Genomic DNA, 23,133 nt, shown 5'->3' on the forward strand with positions numbered 1-23,133 from the left:
AAAGCTTGCCCCATATAAGAACCATTGAAGATGGATACACCACTGGAGAGCCCCCATGTGCCATTGCACATGAGATTGCGCATAAGTGCAATCTCGAAAAAATGCAAGAAGCCAGGCTAGAAGGAAAAGATAATCAGGGCTGGTATCCGAGATCTCTCCTGAAATATCAGAATCACAATGCAATCATAACATTCTCGGCTGCGTAAGACCATGCACACTGGATAGGCTATATGCTCAAAGGCTGCTGCAAATGGCTCAATGAGATACCCTGTGGATTATGTCTAAATAGCGGCTTAGTGCAGGGCCTCACAAAAGGTCAGGCCCTGCACGCATTAGCGATATGTGAGAACGATAAAAAAACAGACGTGTGACAAGATGGAGCATTATAGTCATAAGCACATGGAACAAGAAACTAGCAACACACCTTTTAATAATAAAAAACATCCAGTTGCACATATGTGAAAAACACACTCATTAAAAACACTGTATACAGCATATTCAAATCTGGGAAATCAGACATTGTGTATGGAGATGTATTGCCTGCCATTTTATTCTGATATGGCAAAGGTCTAAATGAATACAAGCATAGAGAGAATGGAAAAATGCTGTGCCAACCTAGCCTTAAAACTTTACACCTGCTTTCCTGTACTGTGAACTCAAATGGAGAGCCTGTGAAGAGGTGACTTGTATGTTGATTTTGAAACACTAAGAATTGATGTGAAGGAAACACTTCTTCCACGGTTACATGGGTAGTCTAAAAAAGAGGTAAGCGGTTGTGAGACGGATGGATAATATGAGTTCCATATGTTGGGACTTGAAAGAATAGAAATTTAAAATCAATGTAAAGTGATCAAAATAGTGAACATTTGCAGCACTGTTTAAGGATGGCGATCAATTTCTTACAAAATCGATACAATTTTCTCTGATAAAAAGCAGACATTTTGGAATTGTTCATTCTTTGAGGAAGCAACCTTACCACAAGCCTAACAGGTGAATTGTAGTAGCATCCTTATTATTCAGTTCAATGGCTTTCTACAACAAAAAAATAGAAAACAACACATAATGCATCACCTCTATTAAACACATATGTTCAAAAGTAAAATGCAGTGCAATCTAATGGTCTGGCATCCCAAAGTTACTTGGTAGCACAAACAAAAATATATTTCCAGAAAGGAACATTTGCATCAATTGTTGAATAACAACGGTGATTATTTTTCTATCCACGCTATTGGTTACCAGAGACTGCAAATATTATCACATAATAAAAACATGTAGCACTCATGTTAACCTGCCCCGGTCAACCACACGAGTCAGAGCTCGGTAGGGCGATGGACTAAGTCTTCAATGTACCACATTGGTGAGTGATATATTGGACATAAACTAGGATATATTTGTGCCCTGAAAAACTTGTTTCTACTAAGTGACTATCATTACTGAAATAAGATTTACGAGTATTAAGGCACACTCACTGAGAGATTATGAATGAACTATGCATGTCAAAATGGCGGACTGAGTAAATAGATAACATTGTTCATTATGCAGTCTGTTTTCTCTTACAGCAGTTTTTCCTGTCCAATGAAGAGGAGATAGGAGTGTTTTAAATGTGGTGAAATGGTTAATAGGAACACTATGGCATTGAGAAAGGCCTAATTGCTGAAACGTGTCTGCCAAATTAAAGTGAAAACTGTGAACCACAGAGTGCTCCGTGATTTCCTTGTTCTGGGAATTTGGTGGTTAATGTTTTCGTGATGGCCGCAGTCATGACGGAGGCACCCGCCCGCAAGTTGTTCGTCAGCGTTTGTGGCATTTGGTGGAAAGTTTAGTGGATGTCCGCCAGAAGTGCCACTGACCACCAGTGTATTGTGTTCATCGACAAGAGGTGGTCATTATAATAATTAAAGGAAGCAAATGACTAAACATAGCACCTACGGATACTTGCTTGTAGTTGGTCAGAGATCTGTAGGGCGATGTACTAAGTCAATGTGCCACATTGGTGAGTGAAATATGAGACATGCAATTGGATATATTGGTGCCCTGAAAAACTTGTTTCTACCAAGTGACTATCATTACTGAAATGATATTTAAGAGTATTAAGGCACACTCAGTGAGAGATTATGAATGAACTATGCATGTCAAAACATGGAGCTGAATAAAATTAGGTAGGGGCTTGAAAGTATAAATAACTAGATCTATCATTGGCTGCAGGAAAAATGAAAAAGTGTAATGCAGACTTAGATATGCTTTTAATTCTGTACTGTAACCACATCTGCTGCAGATCATTTTACAACTATCTGTTGCAGATCATTTTACAACTAGCATGGCCCTTCTAGAGTGTACTGTAAACTTGTGACTTACTGGTTCTAGTGGGCTGCAATGGAGACTGTACAAAGAGTGTTTTGGAAAAGGGTCTTAAAGAAAGAGTTGTCTGTTTTAATAAATTAGAGATCTTTAGATTGGTTGTTGTGTAACAAGGAATAGAATTCCTAGTAAAGGCTTGCTAATAAAGTGTACTGTACTCTTAAATTCATTAAAAACTACCAAGCTAAATATGTTTTTGGGCTCCAGTTTTTTTTGCAAATTCTTCACGACGATTGTGAATAATTCGCAATTATGCACAAAAACACTACCATATTGGCCTACTTTATAAAAGTATATGAAAGGGTTAACAAACACATACTAACCATCCAGAAGTGTAGTTAGAAAATAAAAAAAATGAAAGATACATTTTTATTTGCTGCCACTTTATCAGAGAGCGCAACGTTGAAAAGGTTGCCATTAATGGTTGATTTGTATGAGAGTGGTGTCCCATTCTTATGCTTAGTTTTTACATTTCCTGAGAGTATTGTATGTATCTGATGAGAGAAAAAAAAAAGTTCATCAAAAACCTCAGTTTTAGGTATGTGAAATAAATTTAATTTGGAGGAAGAAATGCTTGAAAAGGTATATGTGTATGTGAGAATGTTAAAAGACAGCTTAAAATATTTTTGAAAAAATATTCATACTCCATGAGTGGTAGTGTGAGTGGTTTTATATATTTATTGAAAGGTGAGTAAGAAGCTTTATGAGTGAATGAGTATGTAACAGTTTGTCTGAAGTGCAGACTAGGTGTGTGAAAAGTTTTCTTACAGTGTGTTGCCCTTTTGATGCATGCTCTAACTGCTAGAAAAAGAAACGCTATGTCAAGGGTTAAACATATACCTAACAATGTATTAGAAGATGTGGAAAGATTTACATGTCTATATATAATTTGCTGTTCGCAATGAATGCTTTTCTTTGAATTCTGGGATTTGTAGTCATGTTTATTGTATTGCAAACGAGGAGTACAAGACTCAAAACTGAAAGCACAAGTTACTATTTGTGTAACGATATATCTGTAAGAGACATTAGTTAGTGATAGATTCCTTACCTTAGAATATCCCCAGGCGTCAGACTGGATCTGGAAAGTTTTTGCTTAGCAGAACCCCTGCACATCAGTAGGTGGCGTCCTGCGGCTCCGCATCCATCACTGGCATCGCAAGCGCCGAGCTGACGTCACGGAGAGTACTGAAGAACCACCCATGCGCGCTGACGTCAGTTCTGTACACAACTTTCCGCGTCAGGAACGCAGAACCATGCAAGATACTGACCATTGGTTCATAAAACTAGGGCCCTAAAAGAGATGACGGTAACCTTAGTAATCAGTTCGCAGAACGGGGAGGATGGGTGGGTCGTTAAGGAATCTATCACTAACTAATGTCTCTTACAGATATATTGTTACACAAGTAGTAACTTGTGCATCTGAAAGAGACACGTTAGTGATAGATTCCTTACCTTAGAATACATACCCCAGCAATACCAACCCCGGTGGTGGGTCTGCGAACAGGATTACACCAGAAAGTCACGGAGCACAGAACGGCCAAAGAAGTCGGCCCTCTGGACTTGACTGTCAAGGCACTAGTGCTTGGTAAACGTGTGCAGCGAGGCCCACCTAGCTGCCTGACAAATGTCCTGCAAGGGAACGCCACGTCCTAAGGCAGTAGTGGCTGCTGTTGTCCTCGTGGAATGTGAGCGCAGCCCCACATGAGGCTCCTTCTTAGCCAAGGAGTAACATTCTTTGATGCACAGAACGACCCATCGGGAGATGGTCAGTTTGTGCACGGCCCAACCTTTTTTGGCGCCCACGTATCCAACAATGAGCTGGTCATCCACCCGGAACTGTTGGGTACATTGCAGATAGAATGCAAACCCCCTTTTTGGGTCCAGACGGTGGAGCCTCTCCTCTTCCCTCGAGGGATGCGGAGGCAGAAAGAAGGTGGGCAAAGGGATGGTCTACCTAATGTGGAAGGGTGTGTCAACCTTTGGCAGGAAAGGAGGACGGGTCCTTAAAACTACCTTCTCCGGATGAAAAGAAAGGAAAGGAGGTTTGGAAGAAAGAGCCTGGAGCTCTCTCACTCTTCTGAATGAGGTGATGGCCACCAGAAAAGCCATCTTTAAAGTGAGAAGACGTAAGGGACAGGTATGAAGGGGCTCAAAGGGAGCGCACACCAGAAAGGCCAAAACAAGATTTAAGTCCCACTGAGGCATTATGAAAGGCACGGGTGGAAGCGTATGCATAATACCTTTGTGGAAACGGTTAACAACCAGGGACTTAAAAAGAGAAGGATGATCAGGAAGCCGTGAAAAGGGTGAAATGGCAGAAAGATAACCCTTGATAGTGCCTAGAGCAGAGCCCTGCTGGGCCAAGGAAAGACCGAACAGAAGAACCTCGGAAAGAGGGGCAGAAAGGGGACCCACAGCCTTTGCTGTGCACCATGCCACAAATTTGTTCCACCTGCAGGCATATACCGTCTTAGTGGAGGGACGCCTGACTGCCAGAATGACATCACAGACTTGGGGAGGAAGATCGAAAGCGGTCAACTGCCGCCGCTCAATCTCCACACATGGAGGTGGCGATTGGACAGGTTCGGGTGGAGGACCGTCCCCTGCTGCTGCGACAGAAGATCCACCCGAAGAGGCAGTCGGATCGGGGGATCGATCGCCATGTTGAGTAGATCGGGATACCAGTATCTTCGTGCCCAATCCAGAGCCACAAGGATGACTTGGGCCCAGTCACGCCTAATCTTCTTCAGCACTCTGGGCAGAAGTGGTATAGACGGAAAGGCATACAACAAACCGCAGCTCCACACATGACGAAAAGCGTCGCCGAGCGAGTGCCGCCTAGGAAATTCCAACGTGCAGAACTGATGAAATTGCACGTTCCCTTCAGTGGCGAATAGATCTAACCAAGGCTCTCCCCACTGCTGAAAGAGACCTTGCACCACGTCAGAGTTCAGACGCCATTCGTAATCCATCAGGCACCAGCGACTGAGTCTGTCCGCCCTGGCATTCAGAGAACCTGCCAGGTATTGAACCACCAGGGTAATGCCCTGATGTTCCAGCCATGTCCAGAGGCACAGAGTCTCCTGATAAAGGGTCCAGGACCTCACCGTGCCCTGTTTGTTGCAATACCACATAGCGGTGGTGTTGTCCATGAACACCTGAACCACACTACCCCAGACAGAGGGAAGGAATGCTTTCAGTGCAAGTCGGAACGCCCGCAGCTCCAGAAGGTTGATTTGGAGCCAGGACTCCGCCGGAAACCAGAGGCCTCTGATCTCCGCCTCTCCCAAATGGCCTCCCCATCCCAAGAGGGACGCATCCATCACTACTGTGTGCTCCGGTTTGGGAAGGGAGAGGGATCTGCCACAGACCCAATCGCAATTTGTGAGCCACCACTGCAATTGTTGTGCAGTGCCCTCCGAGATCTGGACATGAGTGGACAGGTTGCCCTGATGCTGTGCCCACTGTAGTTTCAGGTCCCACTGCAGAGCCCTTATATGCCATCTGGCATGTGTCACAAGCAAGATGCAGGAGGCCATCAACCCCAGGAGCCGGAGGGTCATCCTGACTGAAAGCCGGGATAGAGGCTGAAAGATCGGAATCATAGCCTGAATATCCCGGACTCGCTGCTCGGGAGGATAAACCCGAAACCGTGTTGAATCCAGAAACGCCCCGATGAAGGGGAACTTCTGAGAGGGACTCAGGTGCGACTTCCGCACGTTGATGGAGAACCCCAGGAAGTGCAGGAGGTCAGCCGTAGTCTGAAGGTGGTACGACTGCCTGGGGCGAGCCAGCCTTCAACAACCAGTCATCGAAGTAGGGGAAGACTGACACCCCTGACCTGCGCAGATAAGCTGCGTCCACCTACAACACCTTCGTGAACACCCGAGGGGCACTGGTAAGGCCAAAGGGGAGCACGGTAAACTGAAAAATCTCCTGGCCCACCGTGAATCGCAGGTAACGCCGGTGGGCCTGCAGGACGGGGATATGAAAATAAGCGTCCTGCAAGTCCAACTCTACCATCCAGTCTCCAGGATCCAGAGCAGCCAAGACCTGAGCCAGAGTCAGCATTTTGAATTTCTACTTCTGGAGGAAGCGATTCACGTCACTGAGGTCCAAGATGGGGCGCAGGACCCCTTGGGGACCAGAAAGAAGTGGATAACAACCACTCCCTACTTCCTGCCCACAAACGCGCTTGATGGCCCCCTTGGCCAAGAGGGACGTAACTTCCTGTTGAAGAAAAACCAGATGATCCCCCGACATGCTGTGGCACCGAGGTGGCATGGTTGGAGGGGAGGACTGAAAGGGGAGGGAGTAACCCTTTCGGATCATCTGCAGCACCCACTTGTCTGACGTAATGTCGCACCAGTGGGGGAGGTAGTGGCGGAGCCTGCCACCCACCGGCGTGGGGTGCCCCCCGAAACTCGGACTAGGAAAGTTTGGAAGTAGGAGCAGCGGGGGTGGAAGTGGACTGACCTGCACGCTGATTCCCAGATCCGCCCCTGCGGAAGCCGCGACTATGACTACGACCGCACTGGGACTGGTTCTGCACTGGCTTATTGAAGGAACGTGCCTGGGCGCCTCTGCCTTGGCCACGAAAGGAACGAAACCCAGGAGTGGCCGGGGTCTTTGCAGAAAGACCCAAGGACTTGGCCGTGGCCTGCGAGTCCTTAAAATGCTCCAGCCTTATCGAAGGATGGAAGCAAGCGGTGGTGACTCCACTGATCAAAAAGCCCTCTCTGGACCCGACAAACCCTGCAAGCTTTAGACCCATCTCTCTCCTGCCATATCCGGTTAAAATCCTGGAAAAGGCAGTTAGCAAAACTCGATCGTGCTTCTTGGAGGACAATCATCTCCTTGACAGAGACCAATTCGGGTTCCGCCCAGCTCATGGGACTGAGTCGACTCTGGCCAACATGCTGGACAACTTAGGTATGCGGGCCGATAACAGGAATGCCACTGTTTTAGTGCTCCTCGATATGTCGACCGCGTTTGACACAGTGAGCCATTCAATCTTATTGGAGAGATTGGAGAAGATAGGGGTGAATGGACGGGCGTTGCAATGGCTGCAGTCCTACCTAGCTGGGAGACAGCAGGTGGTAACCTTGGCACCGTTTTCCTCCAGCAAATTCCCGGTAGTCCATGGGGTGCCACAGGGCTCTGCGATTAGCCCTATTCTTTTCAATGTCTATCTGCAGCCCCTGTTCCCCATTAATAAATCATTTGGAGTCGACCTAGTCAAATATGCAGACGATACACAACTGGCGTTCTCCTTTGAAGGAGAACATGTAGTATCCCTGGACATGTTCCAGCAGTGTATGCTTCGGATGGCTGTCTGGCTCCGAAGAAATTCCCTACAGTTCAATGGTGGGAAGACTGAGGTGGAGTACTGCTCCTCTGTCAGGATGTCTAAACATTTACCATTGGAGTTTAGGCTTACTCCCGAGGACGAACCGCTGGCTCCGGTCAGCAAGGTACGCAATTTGGGGGTTCTGATTGATGATAATCTTCAGATGGAGTCACAGGCAAATAAGACCGCCAGTGTGTGCTTCTCCCTAATGCGCATGCTACGTCAGATACTTCCACTATTACCAAAAGAGTCACGTTCCCTTGTAGTGAGAAGCACAGTGATAAACAGGCTGGACTATTGCAACTCCCTGTACTTGGGAGCACCACAGTACATCTTTCAGGGGTTGCAGAGAGTCCAATCTGGAGCAGCAAAACTGGTGCTAAATAGGCAGCATCATTCATCTACTACCCTGGCCTTGAGAGATTTACACTGGCTGCCTATCAAGGAAAGGGTCCATTTTAAATCACTTTGTCTGGTGTTCAGAGCGGTACACGATCTGGGTCCAGTCCCACTGCAGGAAAAATTCACCTGGTACCAGCCCAAGAGGCAGCTTCGCTCCTCTAGCGCCAGTTTACTGACGATTCCTAGATTCAAACGTTCTAGGATGGGTGAGAGGGTACTTAATGTGGCTGGTGCCGTCTATGGAACGAGCTACCCCAGAGTATCAGACAAACTAACTCCCTGACTGAGTTTCGAAAGAGTCTCAAAACCTGGCTCTTTCCTAGGGTATGATTTCCTTATTCTCTGATATTCTGATCTATGTATACTCTGGTCAATTTTCTTTAGTCTAAAGCGCCAGGATACCCGTAGGGTGGCAGTCTGCGCTATATAAGAATCTAAAAAAAAAAATATATCGCCAAGCAGGCGGGTGCCATCAAAGGGCATGTCCATGAGCGAACTCTGGGCCGAGAACCCCGTGGAACGCAACCAGGCATGGCGCCGCAACGCCACTGTTGTCGAAACTGCCCTGCCCAATGAGTCCGCAGTGTCCAAACCACACCAAATGGCAAACTTAGCCGCATCCTTACCTTCGGTAATTGCCTGAGAAAGGACGGCCTGGACCTCCTCAGGACACTGAGGTAAGACTTGGGCATCGTTGTCCCACACTGCGTGAGAGTAGCGGCCCAACAAGCACGCGTTGTTCACCGACCACAGCCCCAAGCTAGCCAAAGAGAACAGCCGCTTACCAAACTGCTCTAGTTTCTTGGTGTCCTATCCGGCTGAGCCATAGGAAAGGCACTCTGCGATGTCGAGGCCTGGATGACCAGACTCTCAGGCGTGGGATAAGAAGTCAGAAAGGCCGGGTCACCAGGCGCCGGGCGGTGGCGTCTGGCAATGTTTTTATCTACAGGAGCCCCCGTGGCCGGCTGCGACCAAGTGCCCGAGAGGACTACGGTCAGGGCATCATTGAAGGGAACCAACGGCTCTGACAAAGTAGATGCCGTCTGGAGCACCTCGGTGAAGAGGTTGGTTTTGTGGGCCACTGTGGGGTGGTCGAGGTTGAGGGCCTCAGCAGCCCGACTGAGCACCATCGTGTAGGAAGCGCCCTCCTCCATCGCAGGCGGGGGAGAGGCAAACCCCGGGTCAGAAGAGACATCAAGGTCACCTGCGTCTTCCAGATAGTCCACCCAATCCTGCTCGGAGTCACACTGCCAGGCGAGAGGGTCCTTGGATCATTCCCAGTCCTCCTCCGGCGCCAGAGGGGCCGGTCGCGGCAGCAGGGCCGGAGCCGGAACAAACGACGTCGGAAACGGTGCTGAGAATGGCGCAGGCCAGGGCCGGACCGGCGCCACATCCCAATGCGGATCCCAGGTCTGAACAAAATTGTTTGGAACCGGGTCAAGGGTGGGATAAACAGCACCCAGTGCAGCGCCGAGGGCGGTGCCGGAGCCGACAACGCTGCACCTCGTGGCACCGGGGCCGGAGCCAACGGTGTAGGACCCTGTGGCGCCGGGGCGGGAGCTGCTGATGGAGCCGCCGGGCCAACAGGATCTGGACACGGGACAGCTGCCCGAAGGCGCGCCAGCGGGAGCCTGAGGCCTGAAAAGGCGGTCCATGGAATCAAGAAACTCTTGCACCTGTTCGGGAATCGCCGACGGACCTGGGTAGTGCGGGCAGACCGTGGGACTCCGAGGCTCCAGAGGAACTGCAGGGGCGGAGCCCCTGTCCCCCTCGTCCGCCTCCGAGGAGCAATGGGGGGAAGTGGGAGAGCGAACACGCTTCTTCGACTTCTTTTTATGACGTTGCTTACCAGAATACGAGGGCGAAGACTTGAAGCCCGAGGAGTGACGGCTCCGGTCCCGCGAGCGGTCCAGGGAATGGCCCCTAGACCCGGAGCGGCAATGAGATGAATGCTGGACCTCCAGCAACTTCCGGCACCGCTCCCACAAGGCCTTCGGGCCATGGCTCGTCAGTCCCGGGAGTCGTGATCAGTCTCCAGGCAGTCGAGGAAAACGTCGTGTGGGTCCGCCACCGATATATTACGGCAGCAGGCCACACAAGACTTAAAGCCAGGCATCCCTACGAGCACCAGCACAAAAAGGGGGGGGGGGACAAAAGTCTCAAAATAGTAGTCAAAAAGTAACTAAGGTAAGTGATCAATCCGGAATCTGGCCTTGCTGGCGCAAAAAAAAAAAAGAACTAACGTCCGCGCGCATGGGTGGCGCCTAAGTACTCTCCTTGACGTCAGCTCAGCGCTTGCTGCGCCAGTGACGGAAGCGGAGCCGCAGGACGCCACCTACCTTAGAATATCCCAAGGACACCTTGGGATATTCTAAGGTAAGGAATCTATTACTAACGTGTCTCTTTCAGATGGAAAAAACATGCACAGTAGATATAGATCACACATGAATCTATGAAACATTCCAGCTATGCATTAGATACCCTTTAGGGTAGGTGTAATTAAAATATTGGGCATGTACTTAGATGGTAAGATATGCTCTTTAAGCTAATACTAAGTCTGATGTGTAGCATGAGATTCATGGCATAGTTAAACATGCAGTGTTTAAACATGAGTCAAGCCCACTACTTCTGGCCCTGTTGGTGCAGTCGCACTTGCAGCTTCACTTGGCATGTGTAAAAAGTGCCAAACGCATGTTGTTTAGTAGACACAATTCCCTATGACATACGCTGTAGGTAGTCTATAAAGTATAGTGCTTTGTGTTTAAAAGATTAGAGATGTCTTTTTGAGTTCAATAAGTTACTTGTACACTTGCAGGCCTCTATGCCAAGTACAATATAGAGTATGCCCCCCATACAGCAACTGATATACATATGCACAAAACCATAGAGTCCCTCTCTCACCCAGTCAGACAGCTACAGAGGCACTTATACAGCTTAGTCAGAAACTACTTTTGTGTACAGTAGTCTCAAAGATAGTTGTAGTCACAATTACATTCCCCTCTATTCCATAACATAGGCAGTGACGTATTTGCTTAACCATTTACATACACATTTAGCGAGCCATAGAGGTACTAAAACAGACAGTCACATACTGGCACATTTAGTTAAACATCTCATGGCACTGCTACAGAAGTACTCCTACAATCACTCGGATATGTAGGCAAGTAGTGACAGAATCTTGTCATCCATCCAGACAAATGGTCCTTTAAACATGGGCCAGGCCTATTAGTGGAGAAGCTGTCTATGCAGTGTCACTTGCAGCTTTACTTGCCATGTAAAAGCTGTTTGTCAAGTGCTAAACACACGTTTTAGAGCACACAAGTCACCTCTGAGATACCCTGTAGTTAGGCTATAAAGCATGGTCCTCTGTGTTTAAAAGATGTCCTTCTGACTTCAATAAGTTACTTGTGCACTTGCAGGCCTTTATGCCAAGTACTACATAGAGTATGCCCCTTCGCAAGCAATAGACATACATGTTCGGAAAAGTATAGTCGGTCTCTCACCTAGTGAGGCAGTTATAGAAGCACTTATACATTCAGTCACTTACTGTGAAACTACTTATGTATGCAGGAGACTCAAAGGCAGTTGCTGACACACCTAAATACCCATCTAATCCCTAACACAGCCACTAAGATATTTGTTCACTCACTTACATACACATTTAGAGAGCCATAGAGGTATTAAAAGATACCGTCACATACTGACACATTTAGTTCTGCATCGAATGGCACTGTAACAGGTGTACTAATACACTCATTCTATGTAGGCAAGTAATGGCACAATCTCTTCACCCATGCAGAAAAATTGTCCTTTAAACATAGGTCGGGCCTACTAGTTAAGACCCTGTCTGTACAGTCTCACTTGCATCTTCACTTGGCTGGTAAAAGCTGTCACGTCTGAGCATACCCTGCCAGACGGCTGGAAAGCCAGAAACCGGTCCTCGGAAGCTTGTTTCCGGTCCAGGGAAGGCATGGCTTGGCAGGTCGGGCTGGACTGTTCCCATGAGGCACAGGGTCAGACTGATTTGCATATAGCCATGTCTGAACTGGGGTGGCAGAGTGGGCTAAAGAACGGTGATGGATTAAACCCAGATCTTTTGACTGGGTGTGAGTGTTTGATTGATTCAGATGCTCCGTCCATCACCACTCCCTTTTGTACCGCTTTTGGCTGCCATAAGTGTGGTAGGGTATGCTCAGACGTGAGTCCCTTGCTCACTTTGCCACTGGATTCAAGCAAGCCGGGCTGAAGATGGCTGGAATGGCAGAAACCGGTCCTCGGAAGCTTGTTTCCGGTCCAGGGAAGACATGGCTTGGCAGTTCGGGCTGGACTGTTCCCATTAGGCACAGGGTCAGACTGATTTGCATATAGCTGTGTCTGAACTGGGGTGGCGGAGTGGGCTAAAGAAGGGTGATGGATTATACCCAGATCTTTTGACTGGGTGTGAGTGTTTGATTGATTCAGATGCTCCGTCCATCACCACCCCCTTTTGTACCGCTTTTGGCCGCCATAAGTGTGGCAGGGTATGCTCAGACGTGAGTCACTTGCTCACTTTGCCACTGGATTCAAGCAAGCCGGGCTGAAGACGGCTGTAATGCCAGAAACCGGTCCTCGGAAGCTTGTTTCCGGTCCAGGGAAGACATGGCTTGGCAGTTCGGGCTGGACTGTTCCCATGAGGCACAGGGTCAGACTGATTTGCATATAGCCGTGTCTGAACTGGGGTGGCAGAATGGGCTAAAGAACGGTGATGAATTAAACCCAGATCTTTTGACTGGGTGTGAGTGTTTGATTGATTTAGATGCTCCGTCCATCACCACCCCCTTTTGTACCGCTTTTGGCCGCCATAAGTGTAGCAGGGTATGCTCAGACGTGAGCCCCTTTCTCACTTTGCCACTGAATTCAAGCAAGCCGGGCTGAAGATGGCTGGAATGCCAGAAACCCGTCCTCGGAAGCTTGTTTCCGGTCCAGGGAAGACATGGCTTAGCAGTTCAGGCTGGACTGTTCCCATGAGACATAGGGTCAGACTGATTTGCATATAGCCATGTCTGAACGGGGGTGGCAGAGTGGGCTAAAGAACGGTGATGGATTAAACCCAGATCTTTTGACTGGGTGTGAGTGTTTGATTGATTCAGATGCTCCGTCCATCACCACCCCCTTTTGTACCGCTTTTGGCCGCCATAAGTGGGGCAGGGTATGCTCAGACGTGAGTCCCTTGCTTACTTTGCCACTGGATTCAAGCAAGCCAGGCTGAAGACGGCTGGAATGCCAGAAACCGGTCCTCGGAAGCTTGTTTCCAGTCCAGGGAAGACATGGCTTGGCAGTTCGGGCTGGACTGTTCCCATGAGGCACAGGGTCAGACTGATTTGCATATAGCCGTGTCTGAACTGGGGTGGCAGAGTGGTCTAAAGAACGGTGATGGATTAAACCCAGATCTTTTGACTGGGTGTGAGTGATTGATTGATTCAGATGCTCCGTCCATCACCTCCCCCTTTTGTACCGGTAAGAGAACAAAGACATTTCTTAAAATAATTTGTGGACATCTGGAAAGATAGCTAAATCAAGGACATAACAAGCAAAGTTTGAGATGGACTATGAAAGGAGAAAAAGTATATGATACCAAGAGTAATAAAAAGACAATAAAAAGGACAGTTTAACCAGGAGGCTGGTGCAGTTTAAGGAAATCAGAGTTAGAATGTTCTGTAGTAGAGTAATTCAGAATCTAATAAAAAGTATGAAGAATTATAAAAGAAGAAGATAAGCAAAAAGGAATGGGCTGAAGGGATAGTCGATAAGGCCTTTGCTTTCAAGAAGAAGCTATTTATTTTATTCTAAATAGAATGATAACACTGAATAAAATAGTGTTGTCTATGAGGAAAAGACCAAAAGAAAAGACTTGTCAATAGAAGTAACTTTTTTGCAAAGTTTTCATCAGTGAACGCAGACATACTTCTAGCACTGAGCCTTCCTTTAAAGAAAGCTACTTGCAAGAGAACACATTAGTGCATGCAGTTGATTAATCATGTTGATGTTCTGAAGTAAAAGATTGTACTCCTGTTCCAAACAAGGGGATGGTACCAGAAATGTAGAGAAAGTGATAGCTGAATAGGTGCAGGGAAAGCCTAGACAGGCACCTGTATATAAATGGAACTGTAGCAGTGTTTGGAGTATTCAACAGGAATCGATTAATATATTGATAACTTTTCTATGTAAGTTTCCAAACAAAAGTCTAAAACAGGAAATTGTAGCTCTGCAAGGATTAGATCCAAGCTAAGTAAGGAAGTATACACATTTACAAGGACACTCACTAGCATGTTTGTCTAAGAAAGTATGCCAAAGCAGCTTTCAAGATTCCAGAATGTTAACTGTACACTATTTGAAAATAAGAACTATAGGGCCATATGTATCAAGATAACCATTTGCGATTCTCAAATAGCCAGCCAAGATGAGGGGGCAATCCCAGCACGTAAGGACAGTATTGGCAGTCAGACACTCTCTCTGTTAGTCCCAGTGATAATAGTGAAGCTCCACTCAGCAGTTGCAGGCCGCCGTGAGAAAAACAAAAGTCAATGGTATCCGGCACTCTGGAGCTCTATAAATGTCCAGCCCAGTCACTAGGCTCCAGTGGTAAATACCCCAGTTAGAATTTACAGCGGGTACTTCCCTGGCAAAAGCAATACCCCCAACATCAGCAGTGCTCCGTTCGGCGAAGGACTGGCCAATGGTCACCTCCCCCGTATGCACTGCGCTGGTAAAATCAGCGAGTGTACCCACATTGATCTCAACCCATAACACCAGGGATGAATGGATGCTCCGCGGCCTACAGGGGAGTAAAATCAGTGGCGGCCTCTCGCAGCCCTGATATATACGACCTCTACCTCAACAGCAGTCGTCCGATCCTTTGTCCCATATGGGGCAGCCCCAAAATCCGCTCACGCTGAGGGCCCACCGCTGCTGCAGTACAAGCGGGGAACCGGGAACCCTCAGGCACACAGGCAAGGACCAGGCCTTCTCCGTGGCGATGACAGTTGAGTGACGTCGAATCCAGTGCGCACTCCAACGATGTCCCCCCACTGCCAAGAAATCTCGGCATGCACATTCATTCCCCTGCAAAGGGGCGGTCACCGCAAGCTGGGAGAGGTGTATGTCTCTTTAATAGCAGGCACTGACCCACCCCCCGCTCCAATCCGTCAGCCGCGAATATCTTCCAAGTGTGCAAGCGTCCAGAAGTAGGGTTCTAAGCCCCATGCAGGAGGTAGACAGTTCTGTGCAATATAGCCCACCTCAGCCCGTAGTGCCAATGACGCTCCAATTCCGAGCTGCCACAGTCCCCGCTCCTCTATTGGGATGATGCAGATGGGCTTGTGGCTCAAGCAGGCCGTTTCCTTGGCAGGCAATTGCTCCACGAAAGCTCAGGCCGCCATCTTGGTTCTTGCTCACCGGGGCTCCCGTTGTCTCCTCTCCCCCCGCCACAGCAGTACGTTCGCTCGGGGCCTCTTAATTTCAGTCCCAGGCACTGCCCGGGCTGAGCGGTTATCGATGTGCACCCCTGGGACCAGGGCACCAGCACTTCTAAAAGGATAATTGAGTAGGTCGAGCGAAGCTCGGAGCTCACCCATCAGCCGCCATTGGCCTGCAAGCCACTCTCCAACTTTAATAGGCATGAGGAGGGGTAATTTTTTAATGGAATTAAAGCATTGTGTGGTAGTGCTCTGTCATTTACAAACCACAGATTTTCTATTGATGTGGCCACTACCCTTGCACATGCATACTGTTTTACTGATAAAACTACACAGCACACAAAAAATATTGTGAGGAAACTGTTTCCAGCACACTTCAGAATTACAAACAAAATGCTTTACCTGACAGCTGAATAAATAAAGTTAATTTGCAGGTATCTACATTTTGGTGCGTGATGCAAAAAACACAACATCACACTTTCCTGCACTCCAGCGAGTTTCCCATAAATCACTTTAAAAACTCCTTTCACTTACTTTGTAGTCGGACAAAGAAAAATCATTTGGCCTCTGTCTTTGAAGCTCCCAAATTTAAAGATAAACACAGAATTTAAAGGCATGTTTATTTATTTCTCGGGCTTTTGTGACCCACCAAATATCGGCTGGCGACCCACCAGTGGGTCGTGGTACACAGTTTTGAAAACCCTGATCAAAGGTATCCTGGGCTTACTCTTGCATCAAACACCTACCTATGCTCACACATGCTCCTCACATCAACCTACCAAATATCCGCTTAATACCCCATCCTCTACGCCCACTCACAAATACATCCTACTACAGCTGTACATTACAATACACCCCTTACACTGCTATTCCCGCCACTTCCATCTATTTGTCTCCATCCCTGACCTGTCATATATTTCAACACTGAGAAGGACAGACATCCCTTGCCTCTTGTTCAGCTTATGTGACATATGTCCTTTGGAACTGTGAATAGTTTTCTCAACTTAACCTGAACCCATTTCCTTTGCTGATGGAGGCAGCGATGAATCTACAATATCTCAACACATTTATGATTCCATCTTACTGAAGTTGTCTATATTACCGGTCAATGAAATTTACAAACACAAGTGACTCAGGTATTTTGCTGCAGGATTGTTAAGAGGGTGTTTGAAGTGTATTTTTGGTCCTGTTGATGGCCACTAGACTGACGCCAGAGGTTTGGAAAGTTAATTGCATAAATGGACTTAAATCATGAGATTAATTAACTTTCTTATCATGCATTGTTCTGCCTTAATTTGGTTGTATAATGGAACTCTCCTTGAATTTTTAACACACTCTGAGCTGGGATACACTTTTCACCATTTAGCACTTGTGTCACACTGCAGTTCAATACTGATGTATTGTTCTTTGCAACCTACAGTATACATTGTCTTTCACTAAAATAGTCAAAAGATAAAACTCGGATATCAAGTAAATACCTTAAGAGTAGACAGTCTTTGAAATTTATGGAATATCACTGAATGTGTTCCTGTTTTGAACAACAATGGAGAAAGTTAGAAATTAATTCCCATTTTAGACACTGGATCTTTTGACTATGGCCAAGGTAAAACAATAGTAGGGGATTAGGGATTCCTAGGGAATCTTTGTTTTCATCATTTTTACTTACCCAGGTTCTAAAATCGATATACAGGGTAGCCCTATCTAGTTAAATTATACCCGGGAAGAGCAACCATGACTCATGTCTACTTGACTGGTTAACACCCCACCTACTAGTTATTCAAACAACCATTTATTCTAAGTTCTAATCAAATGCAAATCTTCAAGAAAGAACACAAAATGTATTTAAGATCTGTTATCTAATCTGAAAAGGGACATCATGTTTATCGCTGAAACCTGTCGGACAAGACGCCTCTTTTATAGTACATGATGCAATCTCTCTAGGGCACCGCACCTTGCTCGCAAACTACATGAATAACAAGCATTTACAATGCAATAGGTCTCACAATTACATTATTTTGAGCTATTGACATTGTAAATGACAATGGTTTTTGTTTTTGTTTTTATTTTTAAAATATAAAATGGTGTCATTTGTCTGAAGCAATCTCAAAATGTCGATCCTGAGCTGATTAACTTCAGAATGCTGTTTGTATGTGTATGATATGACAGGTCTGTTTCCTCACTAACCAGGAGACTTGGATATCAATTATTTAACTGTCTTATTTGACCTATTATTCATCTCCGTCTTATATTAGATGTTAGTTGGCCTTGTGCTGCACGTTGGCATTAGTCGCTAAGGATATGAATGGTAGCTACTCCGCCTCCATGAGGACTGCATTAGTGTTGTAATGCTAGAATGCCCATATTGTGCATCAAGGAGATAGTACACAAAGTGCTATTTGCATCATGCTCTAAAGGAATCTAATAGCTTCTACCGCATAATAACCACTGCATTGCTTTGTAAATCTGCAGTTTTTACTTACTTGTTTCAATTTATATACTTTATATACTTATTTGCTTCCAATTTAAACCCCATACTGCCAAACAGTCCTGAATTCTAAGGTAAATGTTGACTCCCTGTAATAGAGATGAAACATAGCATAGGCAATGTTTACTTTTCTATGGGGGCTTTTGGAATGTGTGTGGGGGTGAAATGGTGTTTCCCACTTAGACCCAGCCTATAAACACCTCCATGCTGGCATTGTGTCTTAGTTCTTGACCAAGATAGATGTTCTTTCTGTTTCTGTGTTAAGTCTATTGAAAGTTTTCCTCCACAAATTAGAGGATTTTGAGTTACTTTATTATCGTTTAGCATTTATGTCGGCCATTAGTGAACATTTCGACAGTCCAGGGATATAGTTCCAATTTTTTTTTACATTTTGCAGTCTTATATAGCGCTTACTCGACCCAAGCGTATTGGAGTGCTTCACATGAGCACCAGTGACATTCTGAAGTTTACACTGAAGGCCTTATCCTGGATAGATCTGTGGAAATGTGCTCTCGGTGAGGGAGTGCAATGTCTCCCTGCCCTGCTTCCACCCCCTCTGGAAGGAAGAGGGTCCATGCTCAGCCATACTAACAAAACCACAACCCCTGGAGTTAGTTTGCATCCAGGGCGCCTCCCTGAAGAGGCTGCTTCAGGACACCAGCACAGGACACGGCCTCTGATGCTCTCCCTGCCCGTCCTGCCACGTCGAGTTCTCTCACCCCACCCCTCAGTCCAGGAACGGCTTCCCGTCTCCATCTCTCTATCCGTACTCCAGTCAGCGTTTAGGGCTCCATTGCTGCCCTTGCTGAAACCGGCCTCCCGCTGGCTTAACTGACTGGGTGCGCAAAATAGAAGACCAGCTTCTGTAATGGCGTGCGCTTGTTTAAATAGCTTTGTTTCACCGCTTCCAAAGGCTCAGAGGAAGCAGAATGCTGCGAGGGGCCATCGTTTAAGTAGAACGTTTTTTTTTTCTTTCAAGCGCAACTTTTTTTCCCACTTTACATACTAAGTAATAAATGCCCCTCCCACCTCCCAAACAGCATCGAACGGCGAACCCCGTGGCCATTTATTTATTTAATACAGCCTTGGTAATGCTTGTTATAAAGTGCGGCCGCGTTCTCGCTACCTATTTAAATGGATCCGGTGCCTCCTATTCCTTTCCGGTAACTCTGCAGTTGATTGGTTTCAGGAGACAGCAATTCTATAATTCTCTCTTCCTATGCTGCACAGTGGACTGTGTTGTGGTCCAGGTAGTAAGATTTGTGGGCTTAGTCTCCCCTGCTTTCTGTCACTTTACTACAGTGTCCTGATTGTATTGTATTGTATTGCATTTGCATTTATATAGCGCTTACTACCCCGACGAGGCGTCAAAGCGCTTTTTTGGCGGGTAGCATGCTACTCCGGGACCCATAGAGGATTAGTGTTGAATTAATATAGTGCAACAATAGGAGGAGGAAAAAGGTTTGTATTTATATAGCGCTTGTTACCCCTGATGGGGTGTTGAAACATGCTTTTCAGGAAGCCCATAAAGCCATTTTGGCCCCATAAAGATAAGAAACCTTTTACGCCAAAAGGAAGTCAGACGAGCCTGTCCAAGTGGGCCGTCTCAAAAGGGGAAAAATGTACGACAGAGAATGCTCTTTCCCAATGGCTGTCCACCGTTTTGCATAAACCGTGACACCGGAATATGGGAAAGAGGGGGGGGGGGGCTTAAAGCCCGCTAGTGAAACTCCATCAAAAACATAAAATCTCGCTAGCGAGACTGCGCATGTGCGCAGCCTACACTAGCGAGACCTAAAAATAGAGAGGTCTAAATGTGGCATACAGAAAAACATTTCTTTGTCCTTTCTCACAGGACACAGGCCTCAAGAGCTCCAATGTGGTCATGCCTGGATTATGCCTATTGGTTTTACATTGGGCTCCCTACATATCTAACCAGCAAGCTACAATAAATCCAGAAAGCCACAGCCAGAAAAGTCCTACTCCTGAACAGATGTGACCGCTTTACTCCTGTCCTCAAGGTTCTACAATAGATACTAATCACTAGAAGAATATCCCGCTAAGCTCCAATGATTGCACAGTGAGTGATACACCCTCCTCATTCCCCATTAAAAAATCCTGCATTGGTGTGAGCACTTTCTCTGTGAAGACATGCATACTCAGGAACACATTACCGAAGACAACAAGAAGAATTAGAAGCCACCTAGAATTCAAGAAATCAATAAAGAGCTGGCTATTCCCGAATCATGATTTAATTGACTTCACCTTAAAGGTTTTTGTAGACACAATGTGTGAATCTATCCCTCATATTCTTTCTGCATTCAGGCTTAAGATGCGGCTACATGCTATCATGACAAGTCGGAAGCAAACAAGTGAGTAGCTACTTACACGATTAACCAGAAAGACCTTTGGGGCCTTGTAGGGAGAGGTGTGGCGCTGAGGTCAGGAAAACTGACTCCAGAGCACAGGACTCCCGGTTCCATCCCCGGTGCTGGCGGCATCTCAGCTCAGCACCATGTGACTCTGGGCAGTGGCTAACTTAATCTATCGACGGCCAACGCCTTGAGACCCTTAGGGGTTAGTAGTTTGCGCTTTACAAATACCAGATTTGGATTTGTGAGGGCCAGAAATTGCTAACCAATTGCTACAAAACAATGCAATACCTGAAAAACAGATCTATGAATGCAAAAAGGTAGGCAATCTAAGTCAGGAGTCTAGCAGGTACATGCATCAAGGTAGGATTTTGCGAGTCCTTAATTGCGATAATTAGGGGAATCACAATTAAGGACTCGCAAAAGCCTATGCATGTAGGAATAGCGATTCCTACACATTCCTTATTTGCGAGTCGCAAATCTCGATTCGCAAATACGGAATATGGCTTCCCATTCATTCCTATGGGCCTACAGGCCCATAGGAATGAATGGGAGATTGCATGCGCAATTTGCGAATACCAATAGGTCCTCGCAAATTGCGCATGCAATTGCAAGGGTGCAAGGGTGTCAAAGGGACACCCTGTTGCACCCCTGAAATTGATCTGTGCACAAATATTGCGCACACACACATGTCCCAAGGACATGTGTGTGTGTAACCTATAACTTTTAAAAATGCACTTTAGTGCATTTTTCAAAGTTTTGCAAATTACCATGAAGTTCAACTTCATGGTAATTTACGACCCCTAGTAGCGAAATCGCTACTTCAAAGTGGTTCTTGCTTTGCAATTAAGGAATCGCAAAATGCGATTCCTTAAATGCAATCGCAATTTGAGAACTCTCAATTAATTGCGAATTCTCAAATTGCGAGGGCCTTGACCCTTTATGCATCACAAAAGCTAATTGTGCGATTCGCAAACGGACGATTTTTGCGAATCGCACCATTTGCGATCGCAAAAAGCTTCGATGCATGTGCCAGTAAATCTCTTCTCTGTAGATTTTGCCCATTTAATCTGCTTTGAATGTTTAGAATCAAGTAGTGACTCCATTTCCAGTTCCAGAGTCAACTAAATTTTTTTCAAAATAATCGAAAACAGCCATCTTAAAACTCACAAATAAGTGAACTATGTCCTTCTCTGCTGTTACTTTCTGATACAGTAATACATCATCAGCGTACCGAATAAGAATACCCATACTTTCAATCATTTGACCATTACGGTCAAGTATGGAAGAGCATGCATTTTTTCCAATACTCTTATCAAATAAATATATGTTCTTACCGTTACAGTATAATTGCAATGTTCTGTTTTTACTAGACACCATTGAGTCTTAGTAAAATTACTTATTCATTCAAAAAATACTTTTGAGTGGCTGGGTTGGGGGTGGTAATTGAAGTCAAGGCTCACATGCCAAAGACTAAATTTACTGGACAACCTATATATTAATGGAAATACCTCAAAATGTTTCTTTATTTCTAAGACGTTTGCCAATTTTGCTCGGATACCTTCATATTCTCCAATTTCACTTAGGCAGATGGCATACCACTGAAAAGTCAAATAAAGAACAACAAAAGATAGCATTAGTTTACTGAATTTGACGTAGATTTTGAAAAAATACTTTTCGAGGACTTAAGTTCAGCTGTAACCAGAAAAGAATAAATCTGTATAAGGTCTATCTGGAATTGTACATAGTTCTAGTCTATAGGAGTCTGTGAGCATTACAAAATCTACTGAAGAGGTTTATCGTCCGAAGTGGTTCACTAGACATGCCCGGATGGTGCTTATACTGGCATCCAGTAGAACTTCCCTTTTGGATGTTCTGGTCGTAATTATTACTGATTACCATAACAAATTTCAATTGAGAACGCATGCCTCTATGGTCCGCTGAAGCATAGTAAGTTCTTTTCTCCTCAAACTAATCATTAAGAGGTGATTCATAAGCAATCCTGGTGAGGGTGTACATTTTCAAGAGTGGGTGGCTGTTGAAAAATAGCAAACCAAGAAAAGACCTTATATTGTCTCAAATATTTTTCCGGGTCATTCACCCTCTGCAGATTTTTTGCACTGGAGACTTGATTCACGTTTCAAAATATCCACTGACAAAACATAGTATCTGCAACATGTCTAAATTTATACTAATACACCACTTAGCCAAGAGGTCACTCGTTATTTTACATGTTGACGGTGTTGTGTGCCTCCTGAAAAAATCATGAACAATGTATGTGATGATCATTCTTGGCATATGACGTCTCAATACTATCTACTTGAGAGAATGTGTTTTTGAAGCACCTTCTGCCTCTTCATCGTACAAACGCACCAGTCCACTATTGACAGATTTAGGCTTTAATTGTTATTCCTGCTGTTGACAAACATTGGCCACTCGTGCATTGGATAGGAGTCTGGGGGACGCAGAGTTAGGACAGTTCAGAGAATGCCTGCACAATGTATAGGGTCTTGCTGGGGGGTAGGTCACTGACTGGTTCCGATATTTTCGAGACTTGAATGAATAAATAGGTACACCTGAGTTATGGTCTAGCCAATGCTCTATTTCCACTAGAATGAGAATTAGAGTAAAATAAAATAGACACTCTATGGCTACAGGCAAATCTATTAAGAAATACCCCGAGAGACCTCTGATCAAAGCCTTTATATTGAG

At 45.8% G+C, this 23,133-nt stretch overlaps 1 protein-coding gene across 2 annotated transcripts in view; it reads right to left on the reverse strand.

Moving 5' to 3' along the window:
• Positions 1-23,133, reverse strand: part of LOC147724402 (regulator of microtubule dynamics protein 1-like) — a 363,899-nt gene that overhangs the window by 95,176 nt on the left and 245,590 nt on the right. For both annotated transcript variants that reach the window (XM_086965961.1, XM_086965963.1), the window contains exons 5-6: positions 21,933-22,022; positions 977-1,032 (exon numbers count right to left, since the gene is read on the reverse strand). In XM_086965961.1, the coding sequence (XP_086822087.1) occupies positions 977-1,032; positions 21,933-22,022 (146 nt within the window). The remainder of the gene's footprint in view (positions 1-976; positions 1,033-21,932; positions 22,023-23,133) is intronic.

The sequence above is a fragment of the Lissotriton vulgaris genome, chromosome 4_1, assembly GCF_964263255.1.
Source record: "Lissotriton vulgaris chromosome 4_1, aLisVul1.2, whole genome shotgun sequence".
NCBI lineage: Eukaryota > Metazoa > Chordata > Amphibia > Caudata > Salamandridae > Lissotriton > Lissotriton vulgaris.